Genomic DNA, 22,815 nt, shown 5'->3' with positions numbered 1-22,815 from the left:
GCTTCTCCCTCTGCCTGCTACTCCCCTTGCTTGTGCTCTTTCTCTCCCTGTCAAATAAATAAAATCTTTAAAAAAAGAAAGAAAAGAAAAGAACAGGAAAAGTGTGCATATAAATGGACCCACACAGTTCAAACCTGTGTTGTTCAAGGATCAACTAACACCTGACCTAGCCATGCACACTCACTGAAGGAAGGTGGGTAGCAATACTAAAAATACTGCATATATTTTTAAATGCTTTCCCACTCTAATTTTCATGATATTGCTTAAATTGATGTGTTTTGTGACCTGAGAAAACATTTTTCAAGTGGTATGAAACTCTCTCATCCTTTTTTTTTAATTATTTTTCAAATACTTTACTGTGACTTTTACCTATAGTTCATAAAATTCAAACTGAAAGCAATTTAGTGTTGATTTGGCCACCCATGTAGACTTGGGATGACATACCACTGCCTCCTGTTCTCAGCTGGCCAAGTAATCCCATTGTAAGTCTGTAATGGGAAGGGGGAGAAGAAGAGGGTAAGGAGCTACTCAATCTCCTGGCTATGGCCTGATTTTGAGAACTTTCACACTTAAGGCACTGTGTACATTTATTATAATATCTTCACGTAATTTTCAAGCATTAAGAATTCTATTTAAACACTGAAAAATGCTGTAAAAGCAAAGAACAATGATTTGGATAACAAGCTGTGAGTATACTCATAACCCATAGTGGACTACAGTTGTGCCTGTTTTAGCCACGTTTGCCTTCTTTTTCTATAACACAAAAAGTTGTTTGTTTTTCACAGAATAATTCAAACTCTGGGACATAATTGTTCTGAACTTAGCAGACTCTCAGTGGAAGGTCATTAAAGACATTAAATATCTCAAAGCTACCTAGTCTTACAACTTAAACGTAACCATTTTTTATGAAGGTCCTGCTGGTTACAGAATAAAAACCATACACATCACTTAATACATATTTATAATAACTTTTCATTATGATATGAATGTGGGAGATAACAAGCACCATCTTTGAGCATATATAAAACCAAGGGTGTGTTAAACAGGATATAGGCAGAATTCAAGAGGAAGTCAGGTGAAGAACAATGTTCTTTGGAGTGCCCTGTAGCTCAGTCCGTTAAGTGTCTGCCCTCAGCTCACGTCATGATCCCGGGGTCCTGGGATCCAGTTCTACATTGGGCTCCCTGCTCATCAGGGAGTCTACTTCTCTCTCCCCCTCTTTTCTTCCCCCCTGCTTGTGCTTTCTGTCTCTCTCTCTCAAATAAATAAATAAAATCTTAAAAAAAATAAAAACAGTGTTTTTTGAAGTACCCTTAATTGACACAGAAATTCTTTTCCTGTCCTAAAAAAATCTGAACTAAAAAAATTTGAAACACGGTTAGCTGGCTTTTTCCAGAACAATCAGTTGACCACAGTTCCATAAGCACATTATAATTTTCCCATGATAAATGCTCACTGTTACATGCTGCTGAGTTTGGGGATATATTTAATCAACAGCAATAGCTAATTGATACAGAAAGAAAGGAAGGGTTTCACAAAGGAGATTATATTTGAACTAGATTTTAAAGGGTGATTAGGATTCTATTAGTTGGATAAGGACTTTCAAGGAGGCAGGGACAACACGATTAGATGCATGAAGAGATGAACATGCATGATATTAAGTAGTACAAGCAAACTGGAGGGCCGTTGTAAGCATCAGGAAGTGATTGAAATTCAGGTTGCAAAGGTATATGAGGATCAGGGGAAGCAAGGGAATCATTTCATATTATATAGCCATATATTATATATAATTATATATAATGTATATTATTATATTATATATAGTACTATAACTATATATAGTACTATATATGTAGTCTGCTAATTATTATGTATAATATATGTACTATATATAATATATATTATATTATAACTATATATGTACTATATATAGTCTAATATACTAATATATATTATATATAATATATATAATATACTATATAATTACTATATATTATAAATGAGAAAGTCTAAGTTTGAAGAGAACAGGTGATTGGAAACTGCTTTAAGTGATAGAGCATTCAATACACCTCAGTCAGGAAAGTTCCCTTCAGACAAAGGACTAGATTTTTATATTAAGGATACTTCTTTAACAGACCTGTAGAGAAGAACAATAATCACAAATATTTAGGAGGTCATACATGCTTAAGGATCTACAAAACAATTGTAAACATTATTAATCAGGTTATTTCATAAACCATATAGGTGAAAAATAATGGCATCACAAGAACTGTTTTAAGACTATAAGCCTAAACAGTTTAACATTTGAAAGTTCTGTCAGAACTTTCAAAAAGTTCTGAAAATTCTGTCAGAACTATACTCTCCTGAGTATATTTAAAAAATTTTTAAGGCTAGCATGTGTGTTAGTTTTCATTTACCTTGAAAAATTCATTTCTTTCTAAAAGTTGATTTGCTATACAGATCATGTCCAATCAATTTTCATAAAATATTATTCTGATCATTAAAGTTGGTACTTTTGATGTTTTCCTCATCTTGATAATGACTTCAGAACTTATTTTGAATAACTAGCCCCAGACTTGTTAATTTTTTAAAATGGCATAACTAAATGTTGCCTTTTAGCATTTGCTTATAAATGAAATATTATCCTATTGAATTATTACGTTGATGTCACTTTAAATAATATTTCCTTGGCTCAAACTCTACTTAGTGAATTTTCCATTTTGTTAGAAACCAGCTTTCATAGATAATCATGAAATTCAGTTCCAGTAATATAAAAAATAAACCACATATAATGAAGAATTATTCAAGTAGGTAATGTATTGAACAAAATGTTCTTCTCTAGATTAACTTTAGACATGTTTGGCTTATTTAGTTTCAAGATACTGGGAAGAAAATAAGATATTTCAGAAAGCAGAACTTGCTTGCAACCAATCAAATATGTCAGACCTCAAAACTTCAGGGAAAACAAGATCATACATCAGATTGCTAGCAAAAGTAAAGGTTACCAATACCACCAATTTACCTCAAAAGAAAAACCTTTGCTCAGGATAGTTGGGATGGAGAGGACAGGTGTTCAAGAGAAAATTAAATCAATTTTGCATTAACTCATTAAATAAATTACAGAAGTATAATTTGTAGAAGGCTTTTGAAATACCCATTAGAAGGCATTTCAGAGTGTATATTTATATAATCTTTCAAGAAAAAGCTACGGAAACGTGGCATGGTTTTGTTACGAATTCTCTTGCCTTGTTTGTGTTGCTTCTTCTTTCAATGCCTGGTTATTATTTCACTGCCAAGAGAGTGAACTGTGACATGGATTGATGGATCTTTTCCATCCATTCAACAAGTATTTTGCAGTCTACTATGTGTCAGACACTGTTCTAGAAACTGGAAGACAGTGATAAATTAAACAAATGTCCTCACAAACATACATTCTAAAGAAAGAATCAAGTAAAATCATCATCATAATAATAATAAATAGAATTTCAGTTGTTATTATTATTATTAGTGGTGGTGGTGGTGTTGATTAACAGTAGTAGAAGTAGTGGAATGTGTGGCTAGGGGAGTGGCAGGAATTGACCTCATCCTCAGCTACACTCATTATTGTTCATTTTGCCTTAGGCACCCTGGCCTGATTTTTGTTCCCTGACCATATCAAGCACACAGTCCTGCTTTAACGTGTTTGCTTGCATTGGCTATCCCCTCTCCTTCAAACACTGTCCCCCCAGGGATCTTCTCCTCTGTTTCTTTTTTTTTTTTTTTTTTTTTTTTTAAGTTTTTATTTATTTATTTGACAGACAGAGATCACAAGTAGGCAGAGAGGCAGGCAGAGAGAGGAGGAAGCAGGCTCCAGGCCGAGCAGAGAACCCGATGCGGGGCTCGATCCCAGGACCCTGGGATCATGACCTGAGCCAAAGGCAGAGGCGTTAACCCACTGAGCTACCCAGGTGCCCCTTCTCATCTGTTTCTTATACCACCTTTCCAATGAGGATTATCCTGTCTTAAATAATAACTCTTAGACCGTCATCCCCAATGCCAAATCCCCTTACCTTGTTCTTTTATCCTATAGCACTTACCGCCTCTAATGTATTATAGTTCTTATTTCTTATTTTTATTTTTTTATCTGTCTCCTCCTAGGAGAATATAAGCTCTGTAAGGTCAGAGATCTTTGAATTGTTTACTGGATTATTGCAAACCCCTAAAACGGAACCTGATACCGAGTAGGCACTCAATAAATAGTTATTCAATGAGATGAGGTCAGGGAGAATTTGAGGAAAAGATGTGGCATGAGATGGTTTAAGTTTTAGCAGAGACATTATATGTGTGAAGAGTAGTTTGGGGGAGTTTTGAGGGTGCAGCTGAAGGAGGGACCCCACTGAGGAAGCAACTGTATTATCATTGACAGGTGAAATCATGTGATGTGAGTGGTAGTGGGGGAGGAGGGGAGACATGGCAAGATATATCCCCTATGAAAGTTATAGCTCCTAATAAAATTATAATCAAATTTGTGGGTAAGTAATACTGAGGTTTTATGGTTCCATCAGTAAATGGTGAATGTCAGCAAGCACCTCAGACCCAGTGGAAATAATAGAGACTTTAACAGATAACAGTTCCACAGATGTAAGGTTATTTTCATTCTTTAGAATAATAATTTTAAATTAAAATATTTTTGAAAATAAAAATACAGACAATGCATTTGTCTTTTCCATAAATAATCTGTGTGTGAGGAGATAAAAGCGTGTCTTTTAAGAATAAACATAAGGGGGGCACCTGGGTGGCTCAGTGGGTTAAACCTCTGCCTTTGGCTCAGGTCATGATCTCAGGGTCCTGGGATCGAGCCCCACATCGGGCTCTCTGCTCAGCAGGGAGCCTGCTTCCCCCTCTCTCTTCTGCCTGCCTCTCTGCCTACTTGTGATCTCTGTCAAATAAATAAATAAAATCTTTAAAAAATATAAACATAAGGCATGTCAATTTTTCAATGTGGTTTTGATGGTTTTTTTTTATTGCATTTGAAATAGACTGAATTTCAGGCGCCTGGGTGGCTCAGTCAGTTAAGTATCTGACTCTTGACTTCAGCTCAGGTCATGATCTCAGGGTCCTGGGATTGAGCCTCACATTAGACTCCCCACTCAGTGGGGAGACTTCTTGTCTCCCTCTCCCTCTGCTTGTGCTCTCTGTCTCAAATAAATAAATAAATCTTAAAAAAAAAAAATTGAATTAAAAAAAATATGATCCTATTGTTAAAATAACCATCATAAAATAATGTGCAACTCTTAAAAAATATTAGAAATGTTTAGATTGATTTCATTGATAAAGCCTAGCAACATTGCCCCATTGGAAGGTAGCTCCCTGAACCTGAGCCAGTAACCCATCAGTGAGCAGGAACAACTTCTCAACAACAAACATGACATCTCAAAAGTCACCAGAATCCTGTTTATATTCATAGAACAGCTTCCTTAGAATCCAACCCCAGAGCTACTTTAATATGAGAAAAAATTCTAACAAGCTTATTAATATGGCTTATTGGTCTTTAGAAAAACAAAAGTAACAAAGGAGATTCCAATGGGTTGGTTATTGGAGGTGGTCTTGGGTCCCAGTGACTGTGGCGAAAAGAGAAAGCTGGGGGTTCCTGTGTGGCTCAGTCAGTTAAGCGTCTGCCTTTGGCTCAACTCATGGTCCTGGGGTCCTGGGATTGAGCCTCGGGTCACACTCCCTACTAACGAGGAGTCTGCTTCTCCCTCTCCTTCTGCACCTCCCCCCTTCTCATGCATGCACTCTCTCTCTCTCTCAAATAAATAATTTTTTTAAAAAATCTGTAAAAAACAAAGAAGAGAAAACCATGGTATTTGAGGGAGGAAAAAAAGTATGTGTGTGTATGAATGTGTGTATTCAAAAGCTGAACTACTTAAAGCCCTAGCATTCCAGAATTGTGTTGCCTCAAACATTCTATGGCTTCTCACAGTATTACCGTGTAACTGCACAGGAAGCTAATCCAGGTTGTTCACTAAGATTGGGACATTTTTAAATGATTCAGTGTTATTCCATACTCAGTTTGGAAGGGCAATCGAGTGTCAAATACATTTTAGAAAGATTTCTTTGAGAAATAATTGAACTTTAAATGGTCTTAGAATTGGGTAAGTTCAGACTTCAGTTATGTGAAATTTTATGAATTTTACTACCTCATTGCTTAAGGATGTCTGGTAAGTGTATTTTTCAGGGTGAAACTTTTAGAGTTAAAACTATATACTCTAACAAAAGGTAAACTCTGATACGGTCAGCAATTATGTTTACTAACATGCTAATTTAAAAACAGGAAAATATCTGTCTACTGCTTACTGCTTCTTACACGCAAAAAAAAAATGCATTCTTGAGAGGGTGAACAGTGACAGACTCTGAAAATTGCAGATAAAACCACAAGTATACTCACTGTGGGAAGTATTATAGGGTCAGTGGCCTTGCTACTTTAGGCACTGCAAATATTTTGGCTTCAATTCAGACTCACACTCTGTAATTAGAAAGAACATTGCTACTTCAGTCTCCAGCCAAGCCACATATGTTTGTGGTCTGTTTTACGAGGTTATCATTGCAATTTGCCTGTGATCTCTCCCATAAGACACTATGGTAGGGGTGATATACTTCTCTGTTGATCCTACAGTGGCAACAAAGGACAGACTAATAGCAACTTCCAACTAACTAGTTCTATTTTGTCAAGGAAGAAATAGCCTACTACATACAGGACATTTTGGTAAAAATAAACATATTCTAATAATAGATATTTTAAAACTACAAAATATGATAGACATTGATTTTCTAGTTAGGGTCAGTGGGATCCCAGGAAGACCACCAAAGGTCTTCATAGTCCTCATTAACGTGTTGAAATTATCTGCCAAAATATGTGTATATACATTTTACCAGGGAAAAGAGTCCAAGCTTTTGTTCTATTTCCAAAGCGTCTGTGACATCCCTTTTCAAAAAAAAAAAATTTTAAGGAGGTTAAGAACCACTGTTTTCAATACTTCTATAGGAAAATGTCGAGCATGTGTCCCACTGGTTTTTAAGGACAGTGGAGCCCATGCATTAGGCCAGTTCTCCTCCTGTCACCAGCTTCCAGTCAAGTATTATCTGGAGGGCCTGGCCTTAAATTAAGTTGAGAACAGTGGATAAATCACAGGCCTTGGAAAAACTGCTTGAGCTCAAATCCTAACTTGGTCACAAACTAGGTAAGTGACTCAGTGAAATTTTTTGAGCAGTCAGAGCCTCAGTTTCCTTACCTGAAAAATGGGAACAGTCATAGTATCTGCCTCATAGGGATGAAATAAGGGTTGAGAGGATCATGCAAGTAAAGTGTTTCCATGGTTCCAGACCCTACCTCTGACTGTACTATTTCATCAGTGTCACCTCTGATGAGCCTTAATGAGTCACTAATGAAATCTGTAAGTTTAAATATCTGGTGATTTTTAAAGATTTTATTCCTTTATTTAGAGAGAGACAGAGAGCGTGTGTGCATGCACATGAGTAGGGGAGGGACAGAGGGAGAGAATCTCAAGCATACTCTTCACTGAATGTGGAGCCCCATACGGGTCTTGATCTCATAACCCTGAGATCATGACCTGAGTGGAAATCAAGAGTCAGACGCTTAACTGACTGAGATACCCACGCATCCCTTAAATATCTGTTTCTCTGATAATACGAATTACCAGCTAGTGATCTTTCCATTGCAGTTAAAAATCACTGTGTTTTCAATTCACTGTTGTTAGTCATCAGTATTCAATCTCTAGACACCTGTATTGTGATACTTTATATCTAAATTCATTGTTTTGCTAAAAATGTTATGAGTGAGCATTTTCACGTTATGATGTCTTTCTTTGCTTGCTCGTTTTAACCCTGTAACTAAAGGAACAAATCGAACCTGTTCATTAATGCATCATTAAGACTTTGCTCCAATTTTTAGACCACCATATGAAGTTGAAAAAACTCTTGAACAAACATGAATAAATGCATTGGGTGTTTATATGCAAAGAAATGTAAGGCACTCTAGTTGTCTGGGCTACTTCTCTTTCTGTGCAAAGATAAGAACCACAAGAAATTAACAAATTTGTTTGAAATGTTGCTCTTTTTTTTTCCCACAGCTCTTGTAGTGAGATTCCTGACCAAACGATTCATCTGGGAATATGATCCCACTCTTGGTAGGTCAAATTTTATTTCCTCCTTTTCAGTGAGAGTTTATGAGCCAAAAGAGGCAATGACTTTTTCTGTTGCAACATTTTGAAGCACCTATCAGCTGTTTGGGAAGTATCTCATCAAATCAGGCAAAGAAGCCCTTCAAGAAGCTGGACATGTATCTCAGACTGTCTGTGCTTGGAACTGCACAGGATTTTCATACATAGAGGAAGACCAGAGCCAGGAAGGAACACGACGCCCTCACATCAGAAAAGGCAGCATCATTCTAGTGGGAGAAGGAGGACACAGTGGCCAAGGCTAACCTGGTGTGGAAAAAACTGGCACGCTGAGGGGAGTATCACAAGAAAATAAACCTTCCGAACACTGATTCAGGGAAAATATAAAAATAAACTCTATCTCTGTCCAAAGAATTTAATTAAAGTCTATTTAAAAAAGAAAAAAAAGAGGGGTGCCTGGGTGGCTCAGTGGGTTAAGCCTCTGCCTTTGGCTCGGGTCATGATCCCAGGGTCCTGGGATCAAGCCCTGCATTGGGCTCTCTGCTCAGCAGGGAGACTACTTCTTCCTCTCTCTCTGCCTGCCTCTCTGCCTGCTTGTGATCTCTGCTTGTCAAATAAATAAATAAAATCTTTAAAAAAAATTTAAAAAAAGAAAAAAGAGGCAACAAAAATTGGTGTCTGTAGAGCTTGAAAGCAGCATAATATTGTATGAAGCAATCGTCAGGTTTTTTAAGTAGTCAAAACGAGTGCTTATTAGATAGCTGCTTAGTCCTCATCCTCAAAACAGTGTTGACAATCCAAGGGTTCTAATTTAAGCTTCAGATTTTATTCCAAATTAATCCTTTGAGTTTTTGTTCTTTATGCTTCAGGGACCCCGGCTGGGTCTGTAAAGGGCAACAACTTTGAATCCAGAGGAGGCTGGAGAAACATACATCCTTCGTTTCATTACCAGGCCCAGAGTCCAGGCTGAGCTGGCCTTACTCAGAAGAGTGAAAAAGGCAAAGATTATTCCTTTTTTTTTTTTTTAATTTCATTCTGTTTGGTTTAGTTATGACTCCAAGCTTACATACTTCACGTTAAAAGGGAGATTTCTTCCCCTTTTTGTCTCCTTTCATTGCTTTTATTCATTCAGTCAACAAATACTCTTAAATGCCTCCTATGTGTCAGATCATTGCAGGTGCTGAGGATAAACCAACAGACAGAAAAAGCCTCTGGCTCTTTTGAGCTAACAGTTTAGTAAAGACAGAAGAAGAGTCAATAAACAAAGAGAGGTCAGATAGTGATAAGTACTACGACAGCCGTGAATACAGAGCGACCTTAGAGTTTATTTAATTTATAGCTTTGTAATCTGGGACTTATTTTTGTGAAAGTGCAGACGGCAGATTCAACAGTGTTTCCAAATAGTTGCCAAACCGTCCTGCTATTATTTACAAAATAGTCCCCACTCTGCCCAGGCTACTGCCAAACCTGTTTTTTGCTTGCTTGTTTGTTTGTTTGTTTTTAATACATTGAATCATTTACCCTCAGATATGGCTCTAGATTTGCCTTTTATATCCACCCCCAGTTCCACATTCTTCTGATAATTGAGCTCTGTGGAACATTTTGACACAGAGTAGAGAAAGTCCTTTTTCTCTAACTTTCTGCACAATTATCTTGGCTAGGATTTCTAGTTTATCCTTCCAGGCCAATTTTTAAAACTATCACAACATGACATGATTTTGATTGGAATTGCATTAAAACTATAAATTACTTTGAGAAGACTCACATCTTTACACTATTCAGTTTTTTTTTTCAAATCTAATAACATGCCTCTAATTTATTAATCTTTACTTATTTGTTTTTGCTTTTATTTTTTTGAAGACTTTATTTATTTATTTGACAGAAAGAAAGAGAGAGATTACAAACAGGGGGAGGGCAGAAGGAGAGGGAGAAGCAGGCTCCCTGCTGAGCAGGGAGCTCTATGTGAGGCTTGATCCCAGGACCCTGGGATCATGATCTAACTGAAGGCAGACGCTCAACCAACTGAGCCACCTAGGCACCCTTGTTTTTGCTTTTAAATAGTTTTCAACATTAACAATTTTTAACATTTTTAACATAGCCACAATCTAATCTTAAAATGATATATCTGGATCAAAAATACACCTGGTTTTAAAAAATCATTTGCTATCTATTATTTGCTTCACATAAATAAATACTCTCCTCTTATATTTTCATTACTTATCTAAGCTTTACAAAGTTCCTGAGAATCTTAATGCTTTATGGGAGTTCAGTAGAAAAATCCTGATTTTTACTTAGCAATCCCAGTATATCTCAACAAAATAAGAAGCTTATATAAAATGATCTATTTTTTTTAACCTTTCTGAATGTGTTCCAGTAACCAGTGTTACTATTTTAAATCAGTTTTAGGTGAACCATTGTCATCGTCCCTTTTGTTTTATTCCTTCTGAAAAACAACTGCTGTTAATAGAAATCTGCCCACATCAGTTCTCTATAATACAGGCTTCCTTCACTAAGAACAATGAAAGTTTATTGAGTGACCTTGTACCATACTGCTTAAAAAGGATTACTGCTGCTAAGTAACAAGAGCATTGATCAGGTGTATGACTCACTTCCAGGTGAGGGTTTCATTAACTCACCCTGGAAACTGGTGTGTGTGTGTGTGTGTGTGTGTGTGTGTGTGCGCGCGCGCGCTAAAAGTCACCAATATTCTAGCCTACAGGAGTTCCCCATCTATTTGACTTAAGATGAATCAAGATTTCCGGGGCTTGACTTCATACTATCACAAAGTTTCAAAACCACCACTGAAAGGGAAAGCTCCCATTAAAAAGCTAAGTGGCATATTTGCAAAAGCCAGTCTTGAGTTCTGAATTCAGAGTCTTCCTCAAAAACATACTATAACGCTGTATGTTAATTATACTTCGATAAAAGAAAGGAAGGGAAAATTTTTTCTTAATAGTTCAGTGCTGTCAACTTGTGACACCGTTATTGCTCCTTGAGAAGCTGAAGACTATGAACACCATTTAATGTTTCAAAATTGGAGTATCTACTGCTCTGAGGTAAATCTGTGAAGGAAGTTTGCTACCATGATAGTAAATGATTCCCAGACTCTTTGTTTTGGTGGGTTTTGCTCTTTTTTTTTTTTTTTTTTCCATGGAGAAGAACTACCATTAGGGATGCAAGCATAGGCGAGAGAGAGGGTGAGAGGGAACAAAACCCACGGTCTGTTTGCACTTGTGTTTCATAGAAGAAGCAAATATTTTGCACATCCAAATGGTTTGAAGGAATTAGCTAAGAAAAAAACATTTAATTCTTTACACTGGGCAATTTTAGTTTTCCTTACATTTTTCTCATTTCACTATGGACCGGTGAAATGTTAGTCAGAGACAGAGGTGGTGTCTGAGTAGCATTTGAAAACCAGAAGTGAAGCCTGTGAGGTTTAGGGCTCACACCATCTGAACAAGAACCCCCCGATGGTGGTGAGGGTAACATTCTCACTGTAGAACAACAGGGTCCATGTTCTGATTAGATCCCCAAGAACTGAATCCCTACTTCTGAGGGTCCTATTCCCCTTAGAGAGTGTTGATCATGGCAGAGAATAGGGACAAAGGCTTAGATGGTGCTAGTTGTGCGTCCGTGTGTGTGAGAGAGAAAGAGATGGATGTTTGGGGAAGAAGAGAGAGACCACATGTCAGCACTTACCACTACTACCACTATATTGGAAGCACCATACTCTGTGTTTGAATGGATAATGGAGTCTCTGCTTCATGAATAAAGACTCAGACAGGAACAAGGATAGGAACTGGGAGACAGATCCACTGGCACTTGGGGTTTTTGATTTGCTCTTCCTTCCTGCATAACAGTACCCTCTGTTTGGAAAGAAAGTCTTATACAAGAGAGAGACACACCCAGAATAAATTCTCTGAACTCGAGACTAAAGCAGAAGCACTTAGCCAACTCATGGAACCAATCAATATCGGCACAGCAAGAAACATTGAGATCGTCCTTTGATGAATAAGGAAATAAGTCCAGCAAAGTAAATTTATTAAAGATTATGTGGCTGGTTTGTGTTTAGACCAGTAATAGAACTCAAAGTCAGTACAATTTTCACTGTAGCATAAATCAGCATTACTAACTGCTGTTGTTACTGTACCGGCTAAATGTCCATATTAATATGTTGAAATTTGCAAAAAAGCTGAATCAGTAAAAGGATTAACCATCTACAACATCCCTTTGAGCATCAACTTCTCTTAGCGTATACAAAATCTACTACTACTTATAAAAGTATTACTGAATACAAGTTTTGAATCATGCATTGCTCATACACAGTAAAATTCGGCATATTTTTATTTTGTTAAAGATTTTATTGATTTATTTGACAGAGTGATAGTGAGAGCAGGAACACAAGCAGGGAGAGTGGGAGAAGGAGAGAAGCAGGCCTCCTGCGGAGCAGGGAGCTTGATGCAGGGCTCCATTCCAGGACCCTGGGATCATGACCTGAGCCGAAGGGAGACACTTTAATGACTAAGCCACGTAGGCTCCCCAGTTGGAATTTTAAAATGTACCAAATTCCCTCTTGAAACTAATATTGGTCTTATAGTGTATATTATTTTGTTTCATTTAGATATATGCCTTAAACAATCACCCCTCTTCCCTTTAAAAAGGAAAAAAAAAAAAAAAAAGACTCCGAATCTTCATTTCAGGTTAGTAAGAACAAACTAAAATATGTGTCCACTCTCCACACACATACACATTTTCTCTTATGTTTTGGAATGAATAGTAGAGTTTAATTCCAAAAAGTGCTTAGTACATTTTTTCTAATTAGCTTCATTAAAGTTAGCACACGGAGGCACAACATTTTGCCTGTGTGGGCTATATATTTCCACTGTTGACGTGAAGATATGGGTTTCTAATGAGAGAGAAGAGGCTTAAAGAGAAAAGGCTCAAAATGGCATGAAAACAGTACTCGGCTTCGATGAAATCACTGCTTCTCCCCGCTTCTATGTCTGTGGCAGACATTCCCTCATTTCCTGCATTCCTTCATTTTTGTTTCAGTTAACAAACAACCAGAGAATCACACAACTTCATACAATTTTCATTATATTTTATTTCCCCCCTACTGTGGCCTTTTGTGGTTGAAATACATATCCTATTTATCATGGAAGCAACAGAGAAAAATGTCCCTGTCTGTCAGACAACTTTTGGTGTAAAGAGATGGAAGAGAGCCCAGAACTCTGTTTTCCAGGCCCCAGGGCTAATGCCAGCCCCTTTAAAAAGGAAGGTAGTGCAAAGGCCACCACAGAACGGGAATGGAAGAAACAGAAACGGCATAGATCCTAGCTGGCCTGCTGCTTCTGGGCCTCTCTCCTCCTCAGGCTGGAGGACTGAAGATGCAAAAAGAAATAATTGAGAGAGCATTTAGAGATATTTAGAGATAAGAAGTTGCTATACATCGTACTTTAGAGTGAAATTATACAAAATAATCATCCCCCCCTTTCACATAAAGAGTAGGGGGAAAGAATGTTCTAGAATTGAGAATCATTGTACATACCACATACGTATTACCTATTCTAACAGAATGACAGTACTGCGAAAACATGTTTATTAAAATATATTGAACATAACTTCCTTTTTAAATTTTGCTGTTCAGAAAAGACTCCAGCCGTGTGCCATGCCTGTGGCAATGATCGTGACACAGCTTATAGCAGGTAGAAGGCTAGGTTATGCTAGTTAGTTAAGCCTCCTTTCTGTAGTTTGTATTTTAGGTAGAAGATTATATTTGTAGCAGAGTAATAAAAAACTGTGGTAAAAAAAGAACTGTAAAATAGTTGATGAGATGAAGAAATGAAAGAATAATGAACAAATAAATAAAAGGACCGACTTACTGGTCACCCTGTTGAGACAAACTTGCAGGTTTATTTGGATGGTTGGTTGGTTGCTTGGGGATTTGGGTAGTTTAGGTGTAAAGAATTAAGTGAATCATGTTAATCTATCCACAGTACCATTCATGTGCTTATGAATCCTTTATATTTTTATTATATTTTTATTATATTTTTATTACATTTCTATTATTTTGCATACTTATTTCTTTTATATTATATATTTCTATTACTATTATCTATATTATTTATATGATTTCACTTTATTTTTCCTGCATGCCCCATTGTGACACCATTGGCCTCCTCTTTCCCATAGGTATATATAATCTAAAATGTTTGATTCTTAGCATAGTGGTAATAAGCCCCATTTCAAAGTCAATCTTCCTTAGATCCAATGTCAACTCTACCACTTACCACTTACTCTGTCTGAGCTTCGGCAAGTTACTAAATGTTGTTGTGCCTCCATATCTTTGTGTAACAGGAGATAATACTAATATCTACTGCAGAGATATTTGTGAAGATTAAATGAATTAATATGAGTAAAGCATTTAGAACAATTCTTGTTTAAATAATAAGCAGTATATACTAGGTATTACATATTTTTTGAAAAGAGTGTTTTTCTGTGTATCCATAAACCTTAAACTTATATAAATTTCATTATGCTATAGATCTTCCTATAAAGGTAATCATGTGATGTTTTTTTCTTTAGCACTTTTTTCTCATTCAGTGCTTTACTGTATTAAACTTCATTAATAGAAACAATATCCAAATTATAGAAAGAGCCCAAGTGTCTGGCGAATGGATAAAGAGGTGGGGTGTATGTATATGTAATGGAATATTACTCAGCCATAAATAAGAATGAAATCTTGCCATTTGCAATGATGTGGGTGGAGCTAGAAAGTATTATGCTAAACAAAATCAGTCAGTCAGAGAAAGACAAATACCATATGATTTCACTCATAGGTGCAATTTAAGAAACAAAACAAATGATCATAAGGGGTTAAAAAAAAAAAGAGAGGAAAACCAAGGAACAGACTCTTAACTATAGAGAACAAACTGATGGTTACCAGAGAGGAGGTGCGGGGGCGAGGGGGGATGGGGGAAATAGGTCATGGGTATTAAGGAGGACACTTGTGGTGAGCACCAGGTACATAACTAACTGGAATTTAAATAAAAATTTATAAAAATGCATTGATAGACTTTAAACACTCTTTGTATTTCCGAAAAAACTTTAACTGATCGTGATGTACTTTTCTTTTTACACTAATTGAACTCAATTGGATAATATTTTATTTAGGATTTGTGTATCTACGTTCAAGAATAAAGTGAACCTATAATTTTCTTATCCTTTTCCTCTTACTACTCTTATACTACTTCGTATTAGAGTCACATAATGCCCCACAAAAGGAATTGGATGATTATCCTTTTTCTATTTTCTAGAACAACTTGTTTAATGTTAATAGAAATCTCCTTTAAAACCAATCAGATGCAGTTGCTTTTTATGATCAGAAGGGATCAACAAGATCTAAGTTACTTACCAGTTACTGACCGGGTTAAGTGTTCCAGTTCTCACTGCACCTGTCCGTTATCTTTTTGTTTCAATATTCAATATGAGAATTTATCAGGGTTTGAAATTTGTTGGTATATAGCTCATAATATTATTTTATTTTCATTTTATCAGAATATGTAGTTATTTCTTCTTTTATGCTAAATTGTGCTTGATTGCTCCTTCTCTTTAAATTTATGAGTCAGGTTGTCAGATTTTTTTATCTCTACTCCCACCTTTTTTTATTTTTAAATCCCTTCAAACCCCATGCTTTGGTTCTGTTAACCTTGTGTCATTCTTTCTTTTGTGGTTTTCTCTTTTACTTCTTTCCTCGTATCTTTTTGGATTTATTCTATGTTCCTTTTCTGGTTTGTTAATTTCAATACTTAAGTCACTTCTCCTTTTGCTTTCTTATGACGTCATTTTCGGGAGTAGGACAACTACATTAACTCACTCAAATCTGCCTCTTGTCTCTCCCCACCCTGCCCACCCCAATGTATTGGTATCATCGAGAATTATAATTCTCAATTGCTTTTGATGTGGTTTGATTGCTTTGTTTTACACCACTGGGATCTCCAGTCCAGTTTTGCTGGTGAGAAGTCTAATGTCAGTCTGAGTCATGTCCTTCTGTAGGTGATGTGCTTTGTTTTGTATGTCCATTAAAATTTTTCTTTATCATTGATATCCCTAAATTTTGCTGTGATTATTTTATATATGGGATTTTCTTTGTGTGTCCTTTAAGTCCTTATTTTTTTTAAACAATGGTGCATCTTTTTTTAAAAAGATTTTATTTATTTATTTGACACAGAGAGAGAGAGAGCAAGAACAAGCAGGGGGAGTGGCAGACAGGGGAGAGGCAAGCTCCCTGCTGAGCAGGGAGTCCAGTGTGGGGCTCGATCCTGGGACCCTGGGATCATGACCTGAGCCAAAGGCAAACGCTTAACTAACTGAGCCACCCAGGCACCCACGTCCTTTTGATCTAAACTGTTCCAAGACTTTTCATCCTGAAATGTCTGTTTTTTCACCCTCAAGTATTTTTAGCCCTTATGTACTTTATTGTCTTTGAAGCTCATTGTATAAGAGATAATAACATGTCCATTTCTATCATCCATCTCTCTTACATTTTACTTTTTACAGTTTTATTATCATGTACTTTATTACATGCCTTCTGGAAGAGCTCCTCAACCCGACCTTCATCAGCTCTGTCAATCATTTATTGAGCTTGGCATTTCAGCTGTTCTAGTTTTCATACAGAGCAGCACCAATTCGTATTTATTTTAACGTCTGGTTTCCATTTCATGTGGTGAAAGGCACACTCAGACCACGCAAAGTTCTTGCATCTACTGACTTCTCACCCCCATAGAGCTTGGAGACCACCCTTATATTAACCTACCAGCCTACAGCTGGTACTGAGCAGTTGTCATTTTTCTACACTGAAGAGGGAGCATGAGCAGGAGAACTCTGCTTTGTTTCCTCTCCCTCCATGTGCCCCAGCCCTCCTCTGCTTCCCACACAACCCCCAAACATGGGACCCAATGGCCTATGTGGCCTACCACCATGAGGGTCTCTCATAGCTTTACATGGTCATTTTTTACATGGATGGCTATCCTCCACCTCTAATGTCTAATACAATTCCAGGGTTGAGATCTTGAAGGAAATTAATGGCTCCTCTTTATATGTCATCTTGTCAGGGACAATCATTAGCAGTGATTTCCTGAAACTGGGTTCTAGGAGTATCAAGATACCATGCGTTTTGTGGGAAGCACTTTCTCAGTCTAGGATGTAGAGACCCTATTTTATACACCAGGGAGCTGGCCTCCTAGAAGAATAAAATGAGCAAAGAGACATAGAGATTCTCCCATGTTATGTCCTGAAAGTCTGTGGCTCCCACATGAGAACCCAGACTTCCAGGACCTCAGAGAGTACAGAGATGGCACATTCTTGCCCGTCCATCCTCTCCTGCCTGGGATGCACATTCATTTATGAGATACAAACAGACATACTTCTGTGACTACTTTGTCATTTAAAGATCAAATTAAATCATGCACTAATTTACTTTTTTACCTTCCTTCTTTGCTCATTCCCTCAGAATCAACCTACCGACACCAAGCAACCATTGATGATGAAGTTGTCACCATGGAGATATTAGATACTGCTGGTCAGGTGAATAAAGGGTTCAGTTAAAATGTTTTCTGGATCAAATAAAAATGAGATGTGTACATGCATACTATGAACAAAATTAAGACACTTTCCTCCAATTAACTAATGATGCCTAAAGACTTTTCTAATTATCTAGTTATTTATATACTAACATATTTGAAAGAGCTTATGTGTGCATCCTTATATAAATTACTGGGTACTTCGGTGAGGTGGGGGGGGATTGATAATACTGTAACATTGACATGACATCATTTAGAATTACCCACATGTATTTTGGGGAAATAGCAAGATATTAAGAGGTTCATGGTTAAGTATTCTGAAACGCTCTGATGGAGTTAAGCATTTCTTTTTACTGGGGAAATTCTCAGAGACTTACATGCCCATGTATAAGATGAATCTTTAAGAATTTCAGTATATATTATATTCTAAACTTATATAACCTCAGAATCACTTTTTAGAATGCTGTGTTATAAGAATCTTTCCTGTAATATTCTTTCCAGACCTCAACACATCCTATTGAAAATTTGAACCACATAATTGTACAACAAACAATCCATTACAAAGGAAACTAATATAAGTTTGCCCTGATGGCAGTCAGTTCTGAGATTACACATTGGTTTGTAGAGAGGCTTAGTTCTCAAGAATAAAATGATCACTAGGAATGAAAGTTAGGGATGTTATGCCCAAGTTTTCACGTCTGAGAGACCACCAAGGAGCCAAGCACCGATGCAATCACACGAGGATTTATTTGACAAGCTTAAGCCTGGGCCCAAGTATACCCGACACAGAGGAGTAGGGTCTTGGACCCCGAACCAGATTACAGTCAGAGTTTTTAAAGGCAGAGAAGGGGTGGACTCGGCAGTGGGTGAGGACAAAGGGGATTAGGGATGGCGTCTAAGTCTCTAAGGACTTTCGGAAGCAAGGTCTCCAGGACCTTGAGGGGCTAGCTATTGTTGGGAGAGAGGTTATTTATTACCAATAATAAAAATCTTCTCGTAAGACCCTTTAGATGTGTATCAGTGGGCCATATACTTGGGAATGATTCTCGACACTTTCTTGGAGGTTTAGAGATAAATTTTCCTAAAGGAATTGTTAAAGTAGATTTAGAGGATTCTGGTCGGATCTGTCGGGGTAGGGGGTTGGTCAGGCTAGGATTGTCCTTAGCAAAACCTCAAGGTGAGGGCAGTTAAGTCCCCAGGGGAGAACCACTCTGTCTGTTTCAAGAGCTTGTCAGTAGGTGAGGAATTTTAATGATTTTCTTCTGCCTCTGTTTCCCACATCAGCTAAACTTGAGGTGGGATGGCCTTAATTTTCTCGGCCTCCACATTTCCCCCTGAGCAATTTTGACCCTTAAATCTTTAAGGTTGTTGAAGGTGGAAGGTCTCATCTTCTGTAAATTCTTCCTGCTGAGTAGGGGCGTAGAGTTGTCCCTACCTACTCGGGTCAACATTGATCAGTTAAGGAATGTGCAGGGGAGTTACGAAAGACGGAGGCAGCTGAATCCAGGGGTGGTTAAAATCAATCATTAAAGGAGAGAGAGAATGTTTAAAGTGCTAACCTGAGTAGGTCAGAACCCAAGAAATATTTTGTGATAATCTAGAACATCAAGATGGCTTCACTTATGTCAGGGCTAGAATTGAGGTGGGTACAGCCTTGTTTTTCTTGGCCTCCACAAGGGAGCTGAAGGATTTCTTGGTGCTCTATCAGTGACCTATGATCTGAAGAGGACTTTAAGCATTTAACCCAAGAAAGACACTTTTATTTCTCATCACCACCTCCTTCTTATATGTGCTTCCCCTGGCACCCAACCCTGATTCTAGAGAGGGGTGGCAGGGACTTGCATGCCTGCGAAGGTTATTTGAGCCCCTGAAAGTGGTGCATTTTGAAATCTCGTGTGCACCTTTCCTAGGAAAGAATGATCACCTCCTTTGAAAATCACTTCAGATGGGTTTCTACCATTATTGGGACTTTATAATATTTGGGAGGTGTTTAGAAAAATAAAAAAAAGCCCCTGATTTGAGATTGACTCTCTCTACAGTTTTTCCCTGTTTTTCTGTCCCTGGTACCCAACTGTCTAGAATCTGAAGGCAAAAGAGATTAAATCAAAAATGAATCAAAACCATTCACTAAGCTGTGCCTCTTAATCTGATCTCTAAAGGGTGTTGTGAGGTCTACTTGTCTGTTACCTACTCCCCAATTATTTGTGATGAAAATCCTTGGAGGCAGTGTGCCCAGCTAAGATGATTTCTTTATACTTCTTGTAATTACGGATTTAATGATATGGCAAGAGGAAAATCAGAAGCAGAAAGTTAAAGGTCTATGCAGTTAGAACATTTTTAGTTCCCTGACATATCCTGCTATGAGTATGTAATACTTCTATTCCAAACTGATTGAGAAAGGAAGCTTCTATAGGCAATCAAGAAATTTTAATGACACCAAATATAAATAATAGTAATTAAGGACTCATTATTGGCATGAAAAGCAATATACATTGTAATGACTTCCAACTCCCCAACTGCCATTGTTTCCTTGTCAACAGGAAGACACCATTCAGAAAGAGGGACACATGCGATGGGGGGAAGGCTTTGTGCTGGTCTATGACATTACTGACCGAGGAAGTTTTGAGGAAGTACTGCCCCTTAAGAACATCCTGGATGAGATAAAAAAGCCCAAGAACGTGACTCTTATCTTGGTCGGAAATAAAGCTGACTTGGACCACTCCAGACAGGTTAGTACTGAAGAAGGGGAGAAGCTGGCCACAGAATTGGCTTGTGCTTTTTATGAGTGTTCTGCCTGCACTGGAGAAGGGAACATCACCGAGATATTCTATGAGCTGTGTCGAGAGGTGCGTCGCAGGAGAATGGTCCAGGGCAAGACGAGGCGACGCAGTTCCACCACGCATGTCAAGCAAGCCATTAATAAGATGCTCACCAAAATCAGTAGTTAAGTGGCTCTGTTCTTGCAAAGGCCCAATGGAGGTAGGGGAGGTAATTGGAAACACTTTCTTGCCCTTTTCCCCCCCTTCCCCTGTCCAAAGTAAAAGAAAATACTCCATTCCTTGTACTGACTCTGGAAAATGTCTGGGCTTCCCATTGTTCCCAGGTCCCCATATGTTGAGAAGTTATAGAGTGTTTTATGCAATTTTAGTGCAGACAATTTCCCCTTTTCCTGCTTGAATAAGATACACTCTATTGTAGTTTGAACCTGTAATCACCAGAGATTCTGAAATGGCTGGGTTCATATTAAGCTATTTTTAGGCATCCTCACCTTGCTTGAATAGGTTGAAGGCTTTTCTAAGGCATTTTGACATTCTATTCCTTGTCAAAGACTTCAAATGATCGTCTTAAAAGTGGAAAGTAATAGAAAATACAGTAAAAATCTGGGAAGAGCCGCTGAGATACTGGAGCAGGAAGTAGAGCCCTAGTTCCTCTTTGAAATGAAGATTTTCTTAATTATCTCAAATTGTCTAGTTTTTCTTTAACTCTTATTTTGTTCTTAAATTCGAGCACATTTTCACAAAGTTTTCCACTGTAGTAGAGTTCCATTTCAATTTGAATGGGTTCTCAATGAGCTCTTGATCACTGTACTCTGATTCTTCTTCTGTGGCTTCAACAAGATTTCATTATAAGAGGCAGAAGGATCCTTCAATTCAAATCCTGCTAGGTCATTTCTCACCAAGCCCAGGGTAATGTAAAGACATTAAGAGACTTTTCACCAAACTCTGACTTCACTGAATGCTAACAGAGGATTTAGAATTGGAGATGTCTGATTCATTTCTCTGTCTCTCTGTTTATCATCTTAGCAGAAAGACAACAGTCCAAAAAAACAGGAAAATTAAGAATGAAGCTAAATTTCCCTTCCATTGGAGAGCCAAGGCTCTAATGCCGGGCACAGTAAGAAAAATTAGTCTCTGATTCATTAAATTGTCTACATGACTTCTTCTATTATTTTGGATAAATTAATTCACTTAGAATTCAGAAAAGAATGAGTGTTTGAAGTTCAGTATCCCCGAATAAATGTGTATAAAACAGATTCCTAGATTGTGAAAGTATAGTCTGCAACTGATTAAACTTCATGATTTTTTTTTCCCTATTATGCCCCCATATATCAAGATTTGGGCACTTTATTTTAGAAGAAAATATATATCTTTTACATATGTGTGTATTTATAAATGCATAGATATATGTATAAAAATTTGTAAGAGCTGGAAGCTTTAATTCACCAATGCATTTGGACAACTTGGTGTAACTATTTTATGTGATAAAATAAAAAGCATAATTTTCACATTCTGTCACATTTGAGCAGTCTTTCTTTTTTTTTTTAAATTTTATTTATTTATTTATTTGTCAGAGAGAGAGAGAGAGAGAGAGAGCGAGCACAGGCAGACAGAGGCAGAGGGAGAAGCAGGCTCCCCGCCAAGCAAGGAGCCCGATGTGGGACTCGATCCCAGGACGCTGGGATCATGACCTGAGCCGAAGGCAGCTGCTTAACCAACTGAGCCACCCAGGTGTCCCTTGAGCAGTCTTTCTTGTGATAGCATGAAAAGTTTGTAATTTTAGGAGAAACTTGAGTAGACAATCAAATTGTAGAGTTGACAAAGCAGTGAATGTGATATAAAAAATGAGCTCTTATTCCTAATAACAGCTATTTCTGTAGCATGCTTAGGTGCTATTTTAGGCACTTCATGTATTATCTCATTGAATCCTCAAATACCCTACACAGGTGATATTGCTATGCTCACAATTGCAGGGATGAAGATATTGAGCTACAAGGAAAAATGACTGCATAGCTATTTAGTGGGGAGAGCCAGGATTTGAACCCAGAGAGGCAGTGAGATGTAGAGCTCATATTATTAGTATATATTAGTAGACTGACATAAAGCTCTTGTTCTGGAACTGTGGGGAAGAAGATACAGGAAGGAGAAAATTTAGGGAATATTTCCTTCATTTATGCTTTCATTCATTCATTTGGAGACATTTATATATAAGTTGGGCATATAACTTAAAACAACTTAGTACATTCAATAGTGTCTTAGCTGAACATTGAAGAATATATA

General features: G+C 37.5%; 1 protein-coding gene across 2 annotated transcripts in view; it reads left to right on the top strand.

Moving 5' to 3' along the window:
* The window catches only part of RERG (RAS like estrogen regulated growth inhibitor), a 117,273-nt gene extending 95,220 nt beyond the window's left edge, over nt 1-22,053 (top strand). For both annotated transcript variants that reach the window (XM_032855070.1, XM_032855071.1), the window contains exons 3-5: nt 8,130-8,186; nt 17,689-17,762; nt 20,299-22,053. In XM_032855070.1, coding sequence (XP_032710961.1) covers nt 8,130-8,186; nt 17,689-17,762; nt 20,299-20,706 — 539 coding nt within the window. In that variant the 3' untranslated portion in view covers nt 20,707-22,053. The remainder of the gene's footprint in view (nt 1-8,129; nt 8,187-17,688; nt 17,763-20,298) is intronic.
* The last annotated feature ends 762 nt before the right edge of the window (nt 22,054-22,815 follow it).

The sequence above is a fragment of the Lontra canadensis genome, unplaced genomic scaffold (genome assembly GCF_010015895.1).
Source record: "Lontra canadensis isolate GAN:19392208 unplaced genomic scaffold, GSC_riverotter_1.0 scaffold9, whole genome shotgun sequence".
Taxonomy (NCBI): Eukaryota; Metazoa; Chordata; class Mammalia; order Carnivora; family Mustelidae; genus Lontra; species Lontra canadensis.
The sequence above is the reverse complement of the archived record's forward strand: the minus strand, read 5'-3'. Positions and strand labels throughout refer to the sequence as shown.